Below are 22,656 nucleotides of genomic sequence, written 5' to 3' on the forward strand. Positions count from 1 at the left end.
ACTAATTGCATTTTGCAGACAGAGGAATTCAAATATATCCCTACTTGGACGACTGCCTTATTCAAGCAGAGAACAAAGACATTCTACTGAAGCATCTGGCATTTGTAAAAAGATTACTAATTTGCCTAGGGTACACAGTAAATGAAAAGAAATCAAAACTAGTATTCTCTCAAGAGATAATATTCCTGGATGCAAGCTTAAATACAACTGCCCAGATGGCTTATCTCACGCCAAACAAACAAAGGCAACTGACTTCTTACTTCGAAAAGATGGTAACAAAGACCCAGTTATCTGCAAGAACAATTCTGCAGGCTTTGGGCTTCATGGCATCCTGCATTCTGCTAATTCCATATGCAAGACTGCATATGAGGAAGCTACAGTGGTATCTAAAAAGTATTTGGACTCAACATTGCCACAGCTTGGAAACATTAATTACCCTCATTCCCTGCCTGCAACAGGAGTTTCACTGGTGGGCACAGGCCTGTCACCACAACAAGGGATAGCCATTCACTTTACCCACAGCCAGGCAGACGCTAACAACAGATGCATCAGATTATGCCTGGGGAGTGCCCACATGGCAGGAAAATGTATTCAGGGCACATGGCCCGCAAGCCAAATGCATCTTCATATCAATCAAAAAGAGATGCTAACTGTACAGAATGCCCTGGCAGCCTTCAAGGATCTACTCCATCCAGGACAACTGCTGGTAAAGACGGACAATACTACAGTCATGTGGTACATAAATAAGAAAGGAGGTACACATTCCTACCCCCTATGCAGACAATCCATGACTTTGTGGAACACAGCATTGACTTATCAAGTGCACCTGCAAGCACTATTCCTGCCAGGAAAGACAAATACTCTGGCAGATGAACTAAGCAGAAACCTCATGGACCCTCACATGTGGAAACTAGATCCACAAGTCTTCAGCATGATAACAAGGAAATGGAGACGCCCAGACATAGATCTATTTGCCTCCCCTCACAGTTGAAACTACAGAGATTCTGCACAAGGACTTATCACAAGCAAGCATGGAAAGTGGATGCTCTGTCATTCAGCTGGAAAACCCTTACAGTATATGCCTTTCCTCCACTGCTTCTCCTCCCCAAGGTACTCCTAAAGGTCAGACAAAAGAAGCCAAAAATGATACTGATTGCCCCAGACTTGGCCACGCCAGCACAGGTATCCAATCCTAAAGAGCTTGTCTCAAGGCCCAGCCTGGACATTACCTCAAATTACTCATCTACTGACCCAACAAAACAATCAGATCCTGCAGAGCCAACTCAGAACACTAAATCTGGCTGCATGGCGGATAATATAACCACTCCTCTCTCTAAAGCAGTTATGGATGTTATTTTGGAGGCCAGGAAGTCCAGCACCAGAAAATATTATGCAGAAAAATGGAAGAGATTCTGTGCTTGGAACCAGGCACAAGGAATTGACACACTTATACCAAATATTCCTCAGATTTTACAATACCCAGCTGAGATGCTGGACAAAGGCCTATCCTTCTCATCAATTAAGATCCATGCCTCTGCCATTTCAGCTCATTACAATATGGACCCACCTATTTTTTCACATCCACTGCTAAGGCAGTACCTCAGAGGGGCCAAAAACATAAGACCTCCAAGGAGAGCACCAGTACCTGCATGGGACCTCGATTTTGTCTTGGAAAAGCTCACACTGCCTCCTTTTGAATCAGCCAATACAGCCAAGATAAAATTCTTTTGGAAAACAGCTCTGCTCTTAGCAATAACTTCAGCAAGAAGAGTCTCAATTTTACAGGCAATAATGGCTGTGGAACCTTTTATTATTTTCCATCCGGGCAGGGTTTCTCTAAGGACAAACCCAACATTTATGCCTAAGGTAGTGTCCAGTGTGGCTCTTAACCAAACCATTCATTTGCCTATCTTTTATCCAAACCCACTGAATAAAGGGGAGAGACTTCTGCATTCTTTGGACATACACAGACAGCTACGTTTCTACTTGGACAAAACTAAAGCTTTCAGAAAGACTGAGCAACTTTTAGTGGCATATGCTGCAGGATCACAAGGAAAGGCGATTTCAAAGCAGACTATAGCAAAATGAATAGGCCACTGCATTCATTTTTGCTATTCACAACATGGCAAATCGGTGCCTAAGGGCATTAGGCCACATTCAACCAGAGCAGCGAGCCACTTCAGCAGCCTTCCTCAGAGGAGTACCAACCAAGGATATTTTGGAGGCTGCAACTTGGACTTCATTGCACACTTTTATAAAGCACTACCACTTACCTCTTTACTCTAAATCCAGAGCAGGCTTTGCCACTGCAGTTCTGCAGGGCCTCGTAGCCACTCCTAATTCTATTTAGGCCCAGCCACCCAACCACAGCTTTGGGATTCAACCCAAGTGTAATGACTGCAACAGTAAATCATGATGAACATAGTACAGTTGTGTACCTACCATAAATGTAGATGTTCAAGTGTATTCACTGTTGCAGTCCAGGTTACCCTCCCACCATCCCCCTTTCATTGCTGGGACTTGTTTGTACTTCTGTATTCTATACAACCTATGTGGTGTATTTGCTTGTAGATGAAGGCAATGTTTATGTTAGTGCATGCTTTTTTATAAGCAGAATTTTTAGCCTACCCTTTTAGGGGCACCTGACATCTGGGGCAAGAAAAACTGAAGAAAATGGCATTGGCTGCATCTTTTATACCCCTGGCGCACTGACGTCAGGGAAGAGGAGACAGCAACCGACGCCGGACCAGGACTTTGGAATTCAGGCCGACTGCGGGTAGCCTGCCAGCAGGATAACCCAAGTGTAATGACTGCAACAGTGAATACACTCAAACATCTACATTTATGGTAGGTACACAACTGTACTTTGTTTGTAGTGACTGTTTGTTCTAAGCCCATTTTCCAGGCCATCTTGAATTGGAAAGGGCCTTTCTGCACTCTAGTGAGAGGCTGATGCTGATTGGTACCTGGCTGGTAAAGGCTGGCTGGTCTAGGGCTTGTAGTAAGCACTTAATTGGTTCTTTTGAGCCTTTTAGGTTTTCACCTTCTGGTGTTTAAGCCTCACCAGTAGGTTTATGCTTGTTTGCACATAGCACAGCTTACTGCCTTGCAATTATGCTCCATATCCGGACAGATAATTTACACAATTTTTCCCTTAGATACAGCTGTGTCCCATTAGTGCTGTCCTCATCTTTAGCACATTTTCAGACAGAGGCATTACTAGTAAAGCTGTGTAAGCACCCCATTGTGATAATGGCCTCAAGAGTTTTTCTGCGGCCCTGCTCTACTAACTAGTGGAGCACTAAGCCTAGCCTCTGAGGTACTAACACATCTCCCCACTAGCTATTTCTATGTGTGACCCTTTTCCTGCCATATTCCTGTTTCAGACCATATAAATTTGACTAGCACTATGGATGGACAATTTCCCATAATTTCTTAAGCCAGCTTGGTTGACAATGGATATCCTGAGGCAGTGTAGCAACTGCCTCATGTACACCGACAATCCTCTACTTCTAGTCCACACAAGCTCAACATGTGAGAGATGGAAGTCTATTAAAAACCTTGAATCCATGCTCTCTCAAACAACACTCAGTACATCTGACACTGAGCAAGTTGTCAGCATGCACACCTCACCACTACTCCACCCAAACCCACATCACACACACCTACATATGCAGAGGTCCTTGCCAGAAACTTCCTTAAACACCAGGGATCTCCCAAACACAAACAAAAGCATGCTACACATAATAGCTCATGCACCAGTGGCTCATCTGTCAAGCCCATAAGGCTAAACACTAAACCTAACATTAGTCATAGGGGACTCCAATGTGAGACACACACATGTCCCTCTCACCAGGCTGGATAAGGAAAAGGTCACGGTCAGATGTTTGTCAGATGCCGGGATCCGCCATATCTTACATGCACTCAAGTCTCAACAACAGGTACTGCTATGATTGCATCATAGTCCATGTTGGTGTGACTGACTTGAGATGTACCTCTCTGGACTATATGAAGAGAGACATGTGACCTTTCCAACTGTGTCTCAGGTAGGCATGTCCCTAGCCTTAAGCAGCATTTTACTTTCACCTAGGATGATGCCTCAATACAAACAGAAAATAGACTTCAATAATTGGCCTACTTTTTGGTGTCATTCTAAGGGGGTCCATTGTCTGTCAGCCTGGGATGACATGATCAACAGACCTCGATGTTTTGCCGAAGAATGTCTTCTTTTATCCCTGTGATTTTGGCTTCTGGCTAATGCTGTTGCAACCCGCATAATGCCTTTTTAGGTAGTGTCAGAAGGACAAAACTCCCAGCCTAAAAGTACCAACAAAAAACAACCTCAAGGTCATGCTGCTAAACGCTAGGAGTCTTAACATGAAACTGCACTCTCTGCAAGCAGTCCTCTCTGTGTAGGATGTAGACATTTCTGCAGTCACGGAGACCTGGTTCAAGGCTGTGGAGAGCATCCTTGCCATACTAGGTTACACCTCCTTCCACATGTTCAGACCACAAACTGAAGGCCAGAAAGTTAAAGGATATGATGTATCAGTAGTTATCAAAGATAAATACACCTCCAGATTGGTTAAACGGTATGATGCTGTAGAGATACTTCAGGTGCAATTAACTGCTGGTAGGACACCTGTTCAAGTCATTGCCAGCTACAGACCCACCCTCCATGATTCAGGACACCCACTCTGCTTATTTAGATTAACGTGGGTATATCAAGATACATCCGAACACCATGATTTTGGTACCCTGACATTGACTCTGTGAATTACTCGTGCTCAAATTCACCTGCCCATAGGTTCCTAGATATTCTCAGTTCCAATGCCGTGGACCAGCTGGTTGAAACCCCCCACTAGGGGCATCAGCATCCTGGATCCTGTGCTTACAAATATTGGGAGATCACTGTAGCACTCCCACTGTGAGTTCAACCATGCTGAAATCTGACCATAAATCAGTCCCATTTGAAGTAACTATCACACCGTAGCAACTACCAATTATAACCTTTTACAGGATAGTATAAATAGCTTCACTGCACCTCCCCCCTCCAACGGAACCAGTAACTATGCCAAGCTCTACACCAATACCCTATACAAGCACCTGTATGTCTGCACTGACTCTGCAGTACCTGTTAAGACCAAAACAAGCTCCTCAGGAAAGAGCAAACCTGCCTGGTGGATAACCACCATTAACACGCTTTACAATAAAAGGAAGAAACTGCTGAGTAAGAAGGAGCAGGCTGTAAACTTTAGACACTCCTTCCTCAGCTTAAATAAGCAAATAAGACTTTTTGTGAAGTCTTCAAAGGCAAACTTCAAATCCTAAGTTAGCTTTCTCAACGAAGGACAGCCATAAGGCATTCTTTAGTTACATGTGTAACCTAAAAGGTAAGGACCAGATTTGTGCCAAACTGGTAGTTAATGGTAATACATATACTGAGCCGGTGGACATAGCTAACCTGTTAGCTGACAGATTTGGTGAAAACTTCCCTCCCCTGTTCCTGCCACAGGTATCTAATGACATCCCTACCACCTGTCCCCTACCTTGTATCTCTAAAGCACAAATCGTAAACACCCTCTCAAAGGGTCAAAAACACAGTATCAGTGGGAACTGATAACATCCCAGACTGCATCCTACTTGTGCTCTGTGCTGATAGGAGGTACTGCCAGCCATGCCAGGAGAAGTAGGGCAGTGGATGTATGACCTGGTTCAAGGCTGTGGAGAACACTGAAATGTTGTAAATAGTTTTTCATTTGTATGTCAGACTGATATTTGTACAGATGATTGAGCTGAAAATATATTTGTGAGGTATGCTTGTGTTAAAATGCATCAACAGTGCACCCTACTGGAATGAAAAGAAATGTACCTGTGTTATTGTAGCTGAATTAAATGTATATCTTTTAATAGAGGATACTGGGACAGCAGAGGTTAGCCAGCTAGATTACCTTAAGAAAAATAAGGGAAATGTAAATGAGCTGTTAAACCATTAAAACAACACCGCACAGTGATGAATAGGATTGGAGACAGTGAGTCAGGAAGAAGCCTTTGGTCATTAGCTCAGTAAAAGAGGGGAAGCCCCAGGCACTGCCGTAAACATTTAGATATGTATTGTAGCCATCTATGCTAAATTCCTGTCTCAGCTTCAAAGGGGGATACTGTGAGAACCTAGAGTCAGATGACCAGATGAAGTCATTCTGCAAGCCATCTTGGATATTATGTTTTACAGGCAGTAAACTTGAGTAATCTGTTTTGGGGAACCTGACTAGAAAGACTGCTCTTGTGTTTCATTGTGCCTTGCTCTATCAAGTAAGTTATTAGGGAATAGTAATTCTCTGAGATTCAGTCAGGAATATAGTGAAGCTTAGTTTAGATATTGTTTTTCCTTATTTGTACGAGTCCATCAGTGTTGTTTTCAATTTCCCTGTTATTTGAACTCTGGTTTACTGTAAGTGTATATTTAGTATTTTCTTGTTATTTTATTTAATATTAAATATATTTAAACTTTTCATTGTGGCTGGGCCTTTTTAAAAAATATTTATGCTTTGAGAGTATTTGCACATATTTATTTGGTGACAGTGTGGCCACTCCAGAAGGCCTAGGTGTCTTGGTCATCTACTATCATTTGTATCAGTATTATTATTACACAGTATAACTGGACACCCTTTGCTAAGGGCCTTAGAGTAGCTGATTGTGGAATGTCTGGTGGCGGTGATAACTACCTTATACACTGGGCAGAAGGGGACGCAGCAGGTAAATCTGTCTCAGCCTTTCCTGGGTTGTGTGTGTGTGTGTGTGTGTGTGTGTGTGTGTGTGTGTGTGTGTGTGTGTGTGTGTGTGTGTGTGTGTGTGTGTGTGTGTGTGTGTGTGTGTGTGTGTGTGTGTGTGTGTCTGTGTGGTACTTGTAGCAGAGACACCAAGCACTGGAGAGACTGTGCTGAAGATCTTGGCTTGGACACTTGGCTGAGGACCTAGCCCTACATCTGTACCAATGGGGAGTCTTATTGGTGGCCTAGAGGGAGACCGACAGAGATCTAGATCCTGGACTGTGTGTGTGTTCCTTGTGTGTTCTTAAGGGGAAGTTGTGCTTGATGCAGAGAGGTCTGCATCTAGGAATACTGATTGTATCCATTTGTATTCCAAGTGCACGTCCCTCTTCAGCGTCAGTGGTGAGTATTCAGGCTCCTTGATTACTAACCCAGCGTAGGGACATCACAGGCTCAACCAAGAATTAATATCACCATTGGGTACTTTGTTCATTCACAGTCAAGCATTGGCTTTGTCTCAGTGAATGGAAAAACAGCCGTCATTATCCCCTTGCATAAAGATGGTGTTTCTGTTGACCCTGGGAATTACAGACCTATTAGCCTGACTAGTCTTATCTGCAAGGCCATGGAGAAGGACCATCATGGACCTTATCAACAAAGAAGTAGGTAATCTCCAAGCACTAGTTTCTACCCAGTTTGGATTTGTCAAGGGGAGATCCTGCCTGTTAAACCTGGTGGACTTCTTTGAGACAGTCACCAGGGCCTTGGACAAGGGGAATTCTGTGCATACAGCCTACCTAGACATAGCCAAGCCATTGGACATTATTCCTCATGCAGGCATCATTAACAAACTCTCTCAGCTAGATAGCATCATTAACAAACTCTCTCAGCTAGATATCAACCCCATATCGTAAGGTGGATTGCGAACTGGCTCACTGATAGAACCCATATAGTCTAAATAGGGGAATCCACCTTCAACAGCAGACCCATAACCAATGGTGTTCCACAGAGATTGGTCATGGGACCTCTACTGTTTGGAATCTATTTCTCTGAAGCACAAGCTAAAACCAAGGGACTGTGGCCGATAAAGTTTGTTGACTGCAAACTGGATGCAGTCGCAGAATCTCCAGACAATGTTAACATCCTTCAAGAAGGCATTGTACAAACAAATGATTGGTGCCAAAGTCAATGCCTCAAGCTCAATGCAAAAAAATTTATTATCCCTTTCAGTAAGAGCGATGTTCCTGCAAATTACCACATCAGTGGCAATACCCTAAGTATGCGCTCCATGGTGAGAGATCTGGGCACTCAGGTTGACAGCAAGCTTGCCTTTGATCACCATGTTTCCACAGTGGTAAGAAGGGCATTCTGTATTTCTCATCTCATAAGTAAGGACATTGCCTCGAGAAAATAAGTTATGACCTCCCTGTACTCTTCAGTCATTATGCCAATAATTGAGTACAACTCCTGTTTTGGTATCTACCTTTCAAAGCACGTGCAGAAATTGGAGAGAGCACAGAGTTTCCTCACAAGGAAAATTCAAGGTCTTCAGTAGCTGTCCTGTGTAGATCAGCTGAAATCATTGTCACTTTATTCTGTTTCATACAGACTACTTAGTGGCAAACTCTGCCTTGTGTATAAGGTGATCTCTTCTTCCTTTGGCTTTTCCCGGTTAGGGGTCGCCACAGCGAATCACCTGTTTCCATTTCTTCCTGTCCTCTGCATCTTGCTCTGTCGCACCAACCACCTGCATGTCCTCTCTAACCACATCCATAAACCTTATCTTAGGCCTTCCTCTTTTCCTCTTACCTGGCAGCTTCATTCTTAGCATCCATTTCCCAATATACCCAGCATCCCTCCTCAGCACATGTCCAAGTCAACGCAATCTCGCCTCTCTGGCTTTGTCTCCAAACTGAGCTGACCCTCTAATATACTTATTCCTAATTCTGTCTACCCTCGTCATACCCAGTGCAAATCTTAACGTCTATAACTCTGCCACATCCAGCTCTGACTCGTGCCTTTTTGTCAGTGCCACTGTCTCCAACCCATATAACATAGCTGGTCTCACTACCCTTTTGTAGACCTTCCCTTTCACTCTTACTGGTACTCGTCTGTCACAAATCACTCCTGACACTTTTCTCCACCCTGCCTGTACTCTCTTCTTCACCTCTCTTCCACACTCGCCATTACTGTGAGCTGTTGATCCCAAGTATTTAAACTCATCCACCTTTGCCAACTCTACTCCCTGCATCCTCATCTCTGATGCTCCTCTATTGGAAGTGCTGCACATCTGGAAGTCAAATGGCACATGGGTTACTCACTCTAAGGACCTAAACCTGGTATGTGACATCAGTAAAACCTGCTGGAGGGACAGATTTGTCTCCTAGAGGTTAGCATGCATTTGGAATACACTCCCACTTCATGATAGAGCACCTACTTGGCCCCCTTCAAATGCAGACTGGATGATTGGATGGGTAGCTATAAATTCACCCCGGGGGTTCCACCTGTGTCCCTGTTGGAGAGGGGCAGTAGGTGCTGATCATGTTAACAAGGGTAAATTTTGCTAGGCTTGTAAGGGCCCTCGGGCCATTAGCCTAGTAACTTCCTATGATCCTATGAAAGAGATTCCCAGAGAAACCACTGAGCGATTCCTCTTCTGGGAGGCCTCCCGCTGGGGGCAGATCTTTGTGACTAAATATTTTCCCCTCCCCCTTCCTAAAAGGCTGACCAAGTCAGTTTCTACCTGGGAAAACATCGTCACAGACCAATGAATATTTTTTTTATTTATGCAAAAAAGGCTATGCCATGGCTTGGATAGAAATCTCCCAAGTGGCAGTGGTATGCCTCCCCCTTCCCCACGGCTGGATCCATCTGCTTGCACTCATCCTACAGAAATTATAGGCTCAAGGCAAAATAGAATCAGTGCCCAAAGAACTTGTGTGAAAGGACTTTTACTCCAGACTATTTCTAGTGTCAAGGAAAGAAGGGCAACGGAGACCCATTCTTAATCTTTCTTTACCAAACACTTTTTCTAAAAGTACCAATCTTCAAAATGTTCTGCTTGCTCTTCTACTTTTCTTACTGCTTTAAGCCTTTCTAATACCTGTAGATTTAAAAAATACCTATCTTCTTATACCATCCCACCCCCACCCCCCCTTTGCAGGAGATTCTCTAGGTTTTATATTGGGTCATCTCTAGTTTCAGTTTACTGCTTTACCTTTGCTTTGCCTTTTGGGCTTTCCACAGCCCAAGGGTTTTCACAAAGTGTTGGCACCAGTATTTTCTTCTGTCAAACCCAGGGAATCAAGATTTTTCCCTTCTTAACCTGTTAATCCAAGCTTCCTCACCGCATATACTTCTGCAACACCTCCAGTTCACCATCAACCTCATCTCACAGTTTGGGTTCACTATCAACTACCAGAAGTCCTTCCTACTGCCATCTGAGGTTTTTCTGAGTTGCAGATTGGACAAAATGTATAGGCCTATTTGCCTGTGGGGAGAAAGTGCAGAGCCTTACCTTGCCTCCCTTAGCCATTGCTCAGCCTGGGAGATGCTAAGAACCCTGAGATTCATGACATCAACTATCCCAGACTGCTTATGAGGAAAATCCACATGTACCTAAAACAGTGTGGTCCCAGTTCTCACCTTCCAGGTACTGTAATTCATCTATTACCCTGCTTCAGAAGGGAATTCTCATGGTGGAATGAGCAGGTCAACCCAGGACTTTCCTTCACCCCTCCAGTTCCAATTCAGAAAATGTGCACACACGCCTCATGTGGGGTCTGGACAGATACACACTGGGTACAGGGCAGTTGGCAGCTGAAACTGTTAAAGGAACACATCAGCATGAAGGAAATGAGAGCCCTCATCCAAGCTCCAAATGTTGTCTCATACCTGGAGACCAGGTCCCTTATGAGTGTTCAGACAACACCACAGTCATATGTTACATATAAGCAAGGAGAACCAGGTCTTACCAGCTGTGTATATGGCATTGCCAAACAGAAAAGCATGTTAATTGAAGTCATATATGTTATCTCAGGACAATGTGTTGGCAGATGCATTAAGCAATTCCTTGGAAGAATCCTCATGAATGGATCCTGAACTGACAGGTTTTCCTAGTCATCCTTCACCTTTGGGGGATACCTCATACCTGTTTGTGTCAGATACCAACAAACAGAACCCCCTTCCCCCCATTTTGCACAAGGGGCCCTTGCCTGTAAGCCTGGAGAACAGAAGCTTTCTCCTTTCATTGGACAGGGAAAATTCTGTGGCTTCCCTCCACTACCTCTTATTCCAAGAGTTCTTTTAAAAGATGAATATGAAATGCCAAACCTCTTCCTAGTGATTTCTTTTTGCCAAAAAAGTATTGGTTTCCTCCCCTCTTTCATATAGCCAGGGGCAAGTCCTTCAAACTATCACTTCAAGCAGATTGCATCACACAGCAGTAAGGGTCAGTAGTACACCTGAACTTGTCATCCCTAAAAATTGTGTTGGGTGATAGGGTTCTAATTCTTTAGTGGCACCAGTTTTCTGTGGAAGTAATCAGGTTTCTCCAAGAAGCCAGGAGACCCACTACTTGAAAATTCTATGTAGCCAAATGGAAAATATGTTGGTTTTGGTGTCATTAGAATGAACAGGACCCCAACAAATCAGAGGTACCTTCCATACTAAAATGTGTGAGCTCATGCATACAGGTTTGGCCTACTCTTCATCAAAGCCCATCTGTCTGCCATCTCTACTTGTTAGCCAGTCAGTCCTCTACTTGTCTCCAGACCAGAGGGAAAGTTGTTCCTTAAAGGGAGTTCTGCATCTTAGACCACCAAGGAAGCCCATAACCCCTCCTTACGACTTTAACTTCATACTGGAAAGGTTTACATTGCCCTCTTTTGAGACCGCAGCATAAGCAAATCTCAAATTCTGCACTTGGAAATCCATTCGGCTTCTGGCTGTCCCTTGAGCTGAGCTAAGAGAGTTTCAGAGCTTTAGGCTCTCACGGCCACCCCCCCCCCTTTATTTTTCAAAAGAACAAGGTGACCATGAGGGTTAACCCTTCATTCATGCCTAAAGTAGTGAATGGTCTCTCAATCAGGCCATAAATCACTCTAACCCACAGAACTAGGGAAAAGGCTCCTACTGTCCCTGGACATTCACAGGCAGTTAAGAGTCTATTTGGAAAAAATCAAATCCATTCAAAAAATGTGAACTGTTTATCTCTTTCATGATCTCAAGACTTGGCCATTCAGCTTTGACTATGTGAACAGTATGACCAAAAGCATGATCATCTGCTCCCCTAAACAAATGATTCCAAGTTTAAACGCTTTCCCTTAACTCTTCTGCAGTTTCAAAACACAACCCCTCCAAACTATTCTAAACCTAACATCTATAACCAAAGTCCTAAACAAATTTATAAACGAGCACATCAGGTGCCATGTTAAACCATGTTTGGGTAAAAGTTTTTACCTCTTATGTTTGAGTGATACATTTAAACATTAAGTTAAAAAGTTCTCTGATGTTCTAACATGCTAGTTACTTTTGTGTAGTGAAGTTATTTAAATCTATATATTATGGCAGAAAATTAAAGTAAACTTATATTTTGAGTATTCTCCTGTATACTTGTTTTTGTGTTTGATGTCTTGTAATGTAGAAGTTCATATAGTTGAGAACCTTTCTTTTTTTTTTCTCTCATTTTTTTGTAGTTCACCTTATCTGTTAAGTGTTCGATGATTTTGAGGAAAAATTTGTGAATGGTTCAGTTTTGTCTTTTTTTTTTTTTTTTTTTTTTTTTTTTAATCTTAGTCCATGAAGCTTTTTCTGAAAAGATGTTCAAGATGGGAGCGCACCAGACCATTTCTTCTGTAGTTGTCCAATTAGCTATGCTGATAGTAACCCAAATATTTAGTAAATCTGGTTACTGATTTATGATAGTAAATCTGAACTGGTACAAGTTCTTATTCCTGTGTCTAGAGAAAGGCAGATCTTCTCATAGAGTGCAACATTGTATTTAAGCTGAACTGTCTGTCTGACTCTTGTTTTGCTTTTCTTTTGTGTGATTTGGACATTGTTTTTTTTTATAACATTTGTACATTAATCACTACAAGAGAGTCTCACTGCTTCTCAGGTAAATTATCTGGAAAGCATGAATTCTGACTATTTCCTTGCATTTCCTTACTTCTAGATCTTGATGCTCGTCCTTGGGATTTTCAAGCAGAAGAATGTGCATTGAGGGCCAGCATTGAACGGTTCAACAGTAGACGATATGATAAGACACCAGTGAACCCTGATTTTAGCCCTGTTGACAACTGCTTACAGAGTGTGCTAGGACAGCGAGTCGACCTCCCTGAAGACTTCCAGATGAACTATGATCTTTGGCTAGAACGAGAGGTATTCTCAAAGCCAATATGTTGGGAGGAACTTCTTCAGTAAAGCTCCATGCACACTAAAGGACCTTGAGCATGGTCTCACTACTCTTAACTTACTAAACTGAGCCATAACTCCTCAGGTATGGCACACTTGTCTTTTAATGCACCCAGACAATCACAGAGAGGATGGCAAGAATGCTGTAAGGCCTGTTGATGACAAAGTTAATTCCTGCGTGTCACATCATTTCACTTCCTTATAAATGGAGCTTACGTCTGTACATTTTTTTTTTTTGAGATTATTGAGTACCTCTAAATTTGCTGTGTAGAATCGTGAATTATCAGAGTGTAAAGGTGTGCTTTGTTTCTCATGCCTGAAATTATTAATACCAGTACTGCCCATCAGGTGGGGCTGCACTCCCATTGGCTTCATTTTTTTTTTTTTTTTACGGATGTGGCATTCCAAAACTATTTTCTCCTAATTGAGGAGCACAGGTATTGCTAGTCTACAGAACTGTACGAAGTCAAACTCTCCACATAACTGTCTTCCTTGCATCCCACTCTGTTCCCTCCACAAATGTCTGCCTTTGTCTTCTTTCTCTCTTATATTTCAGTTTCTTCTCCTCCCTGTCCTGTATGTACATTGATAATTTCTCTCTCCGCACATGAGTTGAATTTTCATATGAACCAACTTTATTGTCCTATATCTCACTTGTAAGGGTGCTACATAAATGAGGCTGTCACATATTTAGTGTATAGAGGAAGAAAAATACAGCCACAATGCACTCAGTCTGGCCATACATGCATATGCATAAACATTTAGAGTTTGGGGAATAAAAGATTTAACTAATTGACATTGGTAGCTAAAGGCAAACGACATATGCACAAAGGCACACTAGACGTAGATGCAGAGGGCTTTCTGTGTACCTGTGTTTATAAACGGGCCTTTTAGAGTGCTCACAGGCAAGTCATGGAAGTATTTTAAAAGTAACCTGAATATAAAATATATTGAGTTCTATATTTATTAATCTGTCTGTGTTGACGCTCATGTATGAGTAGGCTTCCTTTATACTAGAACTGCAGCCATCATTTTCTCAGATGAGTGTATAAGTTGTGCGTATAAACCGTTGATGTGCTGCCTCCATTGAAGTAAATAGAGGAAGCCTCCATCAACCTAGATAACTTTGGATCAGTTAGTGAACAGGGTGTTGCAGTATATATCCAGAAAAGGGCGAGTTAATGCCAGCTTGCTCATCTTAGGAAAATGGCTGGTACACATTATTGTACAGGATTGATACCTGTGGACCAAAACACTGGTGTACATTTTGTTCAGGAAAGCAGGAAATAAAGGCATAAGCCTACCACAAAGAGTTTTATGATGCAGCAGAGAGTGGGTGTTGGCACATGCTTGCATGGCAGTCTGGGTATAAGAGAGACTGCATTGTCTACTGGCACTGGAGATGGGAGGTTGGAGGTTTTATGAGAAAAACAAAATCCAATTTCCTGTGAGATTATTACCTTTGATCAGTGACTGTCACTGTGTCTGGCGTCCCTAAACTGCAGAAAATGAAATAACAAGTGATTCAGTAGGTGATGTGCAGTGGTTATACATTGGTCAAAGAGTTTACAAAAAATAACCTACTGGCATTATTTATTAATCATTATAAGCTAATTAGAGGGTGTCATGTCTCTTGGCTTATTTTAGTGGAGTTTTTGAAGTTGATGCTGGTAGCCGTTTTTGAGATGTTTTTTCTGCAGATCAGAAGCTGTTTTAGTAATGATTTGTATCCAAGAATTACAGCAGGCAGTTGAAAGGAAAGTTGAATTGTTTAGGACCTTAACACTGACTCTGCTATTTTTCTTTTGCATATTACATGCAATTTCCCCGTAAGCAGCTTTCTCTTTCATTAAAAATATGGAATTGATGAATTTGACGTTTGTTGTAGAAATCATTCTTTCCTCTCTATGCTATTCTCTGAAGTGATATCCATCCTGTCTCATCTGTTTTCTAAAGTTAAATGTTTTTGTTGGGATGGTGCATATCACGTTATAATGTCACTCCCACATTGAGTATACCTAACCTCCTCAGCCTAACATTTATTTTCTGTACCACCCTGCAGTTGGATCTCAGTCCTGTTGATTACCATGCAGAAGTGTCCATGACCAATACCCAAAGCAGTTGGTTACTGAAGTTTTCTTTGTCTTCATTTCACATTCCAGTTAGGGTTACCACCTGTCCCACTTTGTGAGGGACAGTCCCTCTTTGGGCAGTTGTGTCCTGACAAAAAATATTAAAAATGGCAAATGTCCTGAATTGAGTACCACATAATGTATATCATATGTTATGTAATAGTTAAAAATAATATTTCTCTATCTAAAAAAAAACATAATTAAATACAGAAAACAGAATAAATAACTAAACCGCTTATAAGAATAAAGTGCTTTAAGTTAAAAAATTAAAGTAAGTTATATCCTGTGTCGACCGTGATGTGTGTGGTATGTGTGTAATCTGATGTGTGTTCCGTGTCCTAATTCCAGTACTTGAACAAGCATTTATTGGTTAGGATAAGAGCAGGTTAAGAAGCACTGCCATAAGTGCTGTTACTACAACATGCCCACCTAACGATGTAGGAGGAAGAAATTCCTGGTTTACCTCACTGCTTGAAGGATGGCAGCAGCTGAGAATGCCAAATGTGGTTGGTCCTCCACTTGTAGCATTGAGTCTGTGCTTTAGCATTGACTTGGGTTCAAAAGAGGAGGAGGAAAGTAACAGCTGATATATTTTTCTATCCCAGGATCAGATCACAGTCTTTGGACATTACATCCTTGGCTTTAACTAGTAGTGGCTTGAACTTACACATAGCTTTTGCTTTAGTAGACACAGGGCATGTGAGAAGTGCACAGTCAGTAAACCACCTTGGGTGTGCCCCCCACCCCACCCCACCATTTGACAAACCAGGACATAGTTCCCACTGTCTTGCATCCAGAGAGTGGACTAGCCAGAACACAGTGGTCACTGTCAAGACAGATTCTTTCCTGACCTTCCTATTGGGCTTAATAAGAGATAATAGCACGGAGTCTGCAGGGATATAATGTCCTTCCATACCATGGTTTACTGATCAGCCCTCAAGCACAGTCTTGGAAGGTGTTTTAATGCAGTATGGCTGTACTGCAGACTGTCCTTGTTCCTGCACCACCTGTAACTGTTGCATCCTCATCAGCAGACATCAGGGGCATACCTGTCCTGTCTTTGACCTCTAATATGTCAGGCATATATGAGATATAACCTATTAAGAGCATATGGGGTTATGAACATCCCTTCCTCTCTGCATCCAAGAGGAATTGGTGGCTCTGGTGCCCGTTGGATCAAGCACAGTAAAGTTAATGAAGCAAGTGTAAGGTTGAGGGAGTCAACTGTGAAAGGTTTGTGGTAACCATTCAGTCACCCAGAAAATGCATATCATTTGTGGGGAGGGGTATCTTCAACTTTCCTCTTTAGAAGCTGTCATCAAAAATTCTTTTTATGCAGCATGGAAGAACCTGGACACTGCACCATCTACCAGTAGTAGGGGTGATTCCCTTTACAGGCTTGATGAGTGAAGTAATGTCCTGACTGGGCATCATTTAGCAAATGGTCTTAGGTCTTTAAGCCACAGTATCTTGCTACCACATTATCTGACTGGCAGGATGTGGTATTGGACAAGGTATGGCAATAGGGTGTTTAGTGCTGCAACACTAAGGATTAGATCCCTCAGGAGTAACAGGCCATGTTCTAGGGCTCACACATGAATGAAGTACTGTAGTAGCTTTTCTTTTGCCTTGACTCTGGACTCATGGTGTTAGTAAACACATGGTGGCTAGCACAATGAGCTACCCACTCTGCAGTGGTACTTTAGTGAGGTCAGGAGGCTTAAGCATATGTCTGTACACTATGGTATTGCCAAGGACATCTCATCAAATAGGAAAGGTGCACCACTGGACTATTTTGGGTACCCATCTTTAGCTGTCCCTCTCGAAAACCTGACTGATAACTCAGACAGGCCCTGATTAACTATTGAGGGCTTTTGCAGCACTCTCTCATTTTATAGAGATGGATAACTCATCTAACCAGAAATCCTGTCACCCGGAAGATAACCCCCTCCACCGAGGCATCAGACTTTCTCATCTCTACCCTAGGATGTGCCGGTTAAATTAGCTAAGAGGATGTTCTTTCTGGTCCAGCAACAGAAGCAGTCCCATCTGTTATCAAAGATTTTGTGTGAATTTTTTGTATTCATCCCAGTTTGGAGGCACATTTTGAAGTGCAAGTTGGTGGGGTAACACCTTCGGAGATTGTCATGTCTTAAAGCTCTTGGTTCCTTCATAGAAAGCACTCTACTTGGACACTAAGCCAGTTCCTCAGAGCTCTTGGTACAGACCCATTTTAGACTCTTGCACTTTAAATCCAAAGGAAATTGAAATCTTTTGCTTTATCCTAGATCACCATAACTTCAGTGAGCCGTATACCTTTTATCAGGTTTGAGGATCTCTGTCCTGGGCTCATTAATCTACTACTTCAGAGTTCCTGGATGATGACTGTATACATGGATACCTTTTTTAAATGCATGTTCATAATTTTGTGGTCTGCATATTTTTTTTTTTTAATTTGGGTTGACTGCACTTTCAGAACGAAGTGCAGCTGTTTTATTTTTTTTATCTGCGTGCATAGAAAGTTAGCAAAAAATGCTAACCATTGTGGTAGAAACCTTTCAGGAGAAGGATCTTCATGTTCCCCAACCTGGACACTTAAGTTCTGATGGCTACATTGAGGGGCTCTGGTAGTTCCACTGGCTTGAAATGCTTTTTTGTTTTTGTGTACTTGTTACCTTAACCTATTAAGATGTTCTATCTGATATTTTTGTGTGGATTGCCTTTCTTGAAGCAGAACTAAAAACAGTTCATTGTTTGGAGTTCCACTCTTGGGGGTGGGCTTTGTCTTCCTTTAGGATGCCTAGGTATGGGTGAATTGAAGGACCAGAGTCCAGATACTATTGCACTTGCTGGTACTGCTGTTGTGTCCTTTGTATAATTGAAGGTATGTGCTTTGTGTTGATGGTGAAGTGTCAGTGGCTGCACAGCTCTATAAAATTGCAGATCTACTTTTAATAGTGAACCTCTTCTTTTCGTGTAGCCGCACACACTACAGGCCTGATAAATTGTTTGTTTGCTATTTGGTGGGGAGCTCTTCACTGCTGTCCTCTGGTTCATGAGAGCTAGTCCTCCTGTAGTAGGGAGAACTGCAGATAATCAAGTGGAACTGCAAACAGGCTTCTTTGCCATAAGTATTTGAGGACAAACTGAATGTAGAGCCATCTTCAGCCAGTCTAACAGCTGGTTGGTCATTTTGTATTTAAACGGGCAGGGGAGTATGGGATGTTCATGTTAAACTGCTGCAGTAATAACATTTGATTTCCTTGCTGTGGAAGTTCTTGTCTAGCCTGATAACCTGAGACTTTTCTCCCTCCTCCAGGCCTAGCAGATGCCCACTTCTGTCTTTGATAAGGATATCCTAGCCATCCTGAAAGCCAAGACATAAAATATCTATCAAAATGGAAAAGATTTAGTCAGCTACCGCTCTCAGCAAAACAACTTTTTATTTTTTCCATCCTGATGGGGGGGTCACTGTCAGGATAAAACTCTCATTCATACCCAAGGTGGTCACTGAAGTCTCTCTCAACCAGTCTAATTTGCCTCCCTGCCTACTTCCCAAATCCTTAAAACAGGGGAGAGTGTGACCCTCACCCCATGGATATCCATAGGCAGATCTGATATCACCTGCACAAGCCCAAGAACAGAAGGAAAACAGACAAACTTTTTGTGACTTTTACTAGCAACACAATGAGAAAACCAGTTAGCGAACTGTTTCCAAGCTTATTTCTAACTGTATTGATCTGTGCTGGAGGCACCAAAGAAAATTGGTCTCTGTTTAAATCAGAAAGCATTGTGGCTACTACTGCCTTTCTTAGGTGAGTACCCACCAAAGAAGTCATGGAAGCTGATTACCTGGTCATCTGTTCACACCTTTACCAAGCATTACTGTCCATCAAGGACCAGGGCTAGATTTGCCCTGCTGTCATGCAGGGTCTCCAGGCTTCAGCATAAACTATTTCCAGCCTCCCATTCCTTTGTTTTGGTAATCTTCACATGTTACTGCAGCAGTGAAACACAATGAGTATAGTATCATGTATCCTTGCCGTAAATGTAGATGTTGGAGTGTCTTCACTGTTGCAATATCCTCTCCCACCCACCTTCCCTTCTATCTCATGCAGGGGTTGGATCCCTAGGATTCCCTGCCCACTAGTTTAGGATTCATGTCTGTCTGTGTAGTGGCACACTTGGGGCAGATTGGGTGCCTTGTCCTCTTTGGCCTGGTGCTCAGAGTGTGGGGCTCCAATTATGGGGTGGTAAGAAAGACTTGAAAGCATGGCTCTGGTTAACAGCCATTATAACTATACGTCCTTAACACCATGGAGAGGGTTTCTGCTGTGCCTGGAAGAGGGGAGAAATGTCTCTGGTATTTGGACCAACCAAAGGCTTTCACAATAAGGAAATCCCTTATTACTGCAACAGTGAGAGCATGCTAACATCTTACGTGTATGGTAAGTCGCATGTGTGTCAACTGTCCAGATTTGTGGCTCATATATTTAATCTGTTCCTCATAAAATGTGTAGTTTGGCAAATTACTGGGCTGATCCGAGGATTGAAGTCACTAAATAATGACTAGCATTTGAGTTGCAGACTTCAAATCCTTCAGAAGATGCATGTTAAAACAAACCCATTTACTTTAACAACTTTCTGTATACCAGAGCAATATTTAAATTATGTCACCGTTGTTTGGGCCTTTGTCCCTCCTGTTTTGTTGGTATTTCTTGTACTAAGAGGTTGAGCAAATATGTAAGTTGGCATAGCTGTACTTCTCTTCAGGAAGATGCAGCCGTACCAGACATTTAGTGGTTTACTTTTCAAGATGTGAGAACAATGCATTCAGATTCTCTAACCTTTACTGCCTGTCTTGGAATTCACTAGTCGAGTCCTGACTGTTAGATTTTCCAGGAGTGGAGCATCCCATGGCAGGACCTGTTTGCTGCTTGGAAAAATGCATCTTTCCTGCTCTGCTGCTCTCTGCAGCATATGGGTTGGGGGTGCATTAGTGGCTAGATTTTCCTTCCATTGTTAAAAAATATTCATGTTCACTTTGCCGTCATTCCCTCCAGTTGTGGTTCTCATCAGTCATGGAATAAAAACTCAAAACCAAGTCCTCCTTGACATTGCAAGGATTATGATTGCAGTTCTCAGAAATTCAAAGCTACAATTATTCTTGAAGGAGTTGTATATTAAGTCCACGATTTACTGTATTTAAGTGTGTTATCCTTTCTCTGAGGTAGTGATTAGGGACATTTATAAAAGTAGTAGAGGTCTTGGGGATGTCACTGTGCCCCCTTTCAGAAAATGTTTAGAAGGTGTAAGGTAAGAATTACAACTTGTTTCTGCCATTGAAACAGTGTATTTTTTTAAGTGATGCTACTCTCACCAGTAAGGGCTCTCACTTAATAGGTAGCTGACCAAAAGCTGTTGTCATTGTTCCTTGGTATCAAGAGAAGGGTGAGCTTTCAAGCTATTGGGTCCCTAGCAATAGTACTTTACTTTGCATTTCAAATCAAGGAGATCCTTTAAAGTTGTGGTGACAGTTGCCTTCACCTCAGGCTGTGGTCCCTTAATCCTCCCAGACTTCCCAGCCATAGTTGAAGCCATAAAGAGGCTTTGTTCCCAAAAGGTGTACTCTGCCAAGTAGAAGAGGTTTTCCTTGTAGGCTGAGATTATCCTATGCCACCCTCATTCTGACAGTATGCATCAGCCATCTAAATGAGCTGGGTCTTGGATGCATCATGGTCAGTGTTGCATTTTTCAGTATTTTCTACCCATCCTAATGATCGTGTGTTAGGGCAAGGCTGTAGCCCAGCAGTGGTTGGATAGGCAGATAACTTCTTATTTAAAGAATTCCTCATCTCCCAAGGACTTGAAATTCATGATTAAACTTGCTATTAAAGCTAATCACTGGAGGTAAAGGCTTTTCTTGATGGCCATCTCCTTTGACTACAAGTATTCAGAGCTCCAGGCCCTTGTATACAGTCAGCTATGTCTGGTTTTAAGGAGGAGATGTCCCAGATGGCAATGGTCTCGAACATTTTTTGCACCATGAACTGGTTTCATGTAAGACAATTTTCCACGGACCGGCCGTCACACATGCATAATAAACAAGCAAGCAATGTCCAGAAGGGTGCACGTTAATGTGCAATTAACACCTGCCCAGGAGTGCTATGAGGCCAGATGCCACAGAAGGCCTCTATACCCTTGGAAGGGTGTCAGTTGCACATTAACACACACACCCTTGAGGGCATTATTCCACTTCTACTGGAGAGTGGGCTCTCTGTAAAAATTTTTTAAGTACTGTATTTTTTTATATATTTTTTATGTAAAATAGTTCCTCCACCTAATGTTTGAAACTAGCTGGAGTATATGTTAATGGTGTTGGAGGAAGCATTTTATATCCAAAATATAACACTTAAAAAATGTCCAGGCATTTGCTTTATTTTTTGGTCCCTTATTCCTAAAACATTTGGTTTGTTGCCAGTCATTGGAGATTGAAGTTACTAAGTAATGGCAGGCATATACATTTGAGTTTCAGACTGTTATTTTCTTCAGAAAATTCATCAAATCCTTTTGTTTAAGTAAGTTTGTAATTTTGTAAGAGCAGTAATTAAAATCTCTCCCTATGTTTGAACCTTTGTTCCTTCATTATTTTAGGGTTTATCCAGATATCTTCAGCTGAAAGGTCCAGAGGTATGCAAACCTCTTTACTGTTCTCATGCACACCTCTGGTTCAGAAAATGTGTGCTAACACAAATCCTAATAATCAAGTAAAATATGTTCCTATTTTGAGTCTTTGTCCCCTGTTTATTTTAGGTTTATTCGGATATCAGCAGAGCATAGCTTTCAACTGTCCAGATTTTTGGCTCATATGTTTGGTTCCATACTCATAAAATGCTTAGTTTTCTGGCAGAGAACTTGGGGATTGAAGTCATTAAATAATGACAGGCATATGAGTTTCCGACTTCATATCATTCAGATAATATACATGCTAATGGAAACCCTGTTGTTCTAGCGCCTTTCTGAGTTTATAAGAACAATATTTAAAATCTGTCCTTATTTTTGGTCATTTCTTCCCTGTTATTTGTGGCTGTGCCCAGATTTATTGTGTGGAGAGGTTGAGAGGTATAGTCGAGATGTTCACAAACCTCTTAACTGATGCTGCTACTGTCAGGGGCACTCTCGCACTTCTCTCTCTCTCTCTCTCTCTCACACAAGCACACACAGTCTCTTCTGCTTTGGTGCACACATTCACTCACATGCAGACATACACACACACACACACACACACACACACACCTTTTTTTTTTTGTTTTATTTATTTTTATTTTAAAGTTGCTAAA

The 22,656-nt window shown here is 42.1% G+C and overlaps 1 protein-coding gene across 1 annotated transcript in view; it reads left to right on the forward strand.

Annotated features, from left to right (window-relative positions):
- The window catches only part of STRIP1 (striatin interacting protein 1), a gene marked incomplete in the record, with an annotated part of 820,756 nt that extends 805,696 nt beyond the window's left edge, over positions 1 to 15,060 (forward strand). Inside the window, 1 exon segment of the mRNA XM_044076197.1 lies at positions 12,946 to 15,060. Coding sequence (XP_043932132.1) covers positions 12,946 to 13,193 — 248 coding nt within the window.
- Positions 15,061 to 22,656: the final 7,596 nt, after the last annotated feature.

Source organism: Protopterus annectens, chromosome 7.part0, assembly GCF_019279795.1.
Source record: "Protopterus annectens isolate FY-2018-M chromosome 7.part0, PAN1.0, whole genome shotgun sequence".
Classification (NCBI taxonomy): Eukaryota; Metazoa; Chordata; order Ceratodontiformes; family Protopteridae; genus Protopterus; species Protopterus annectens.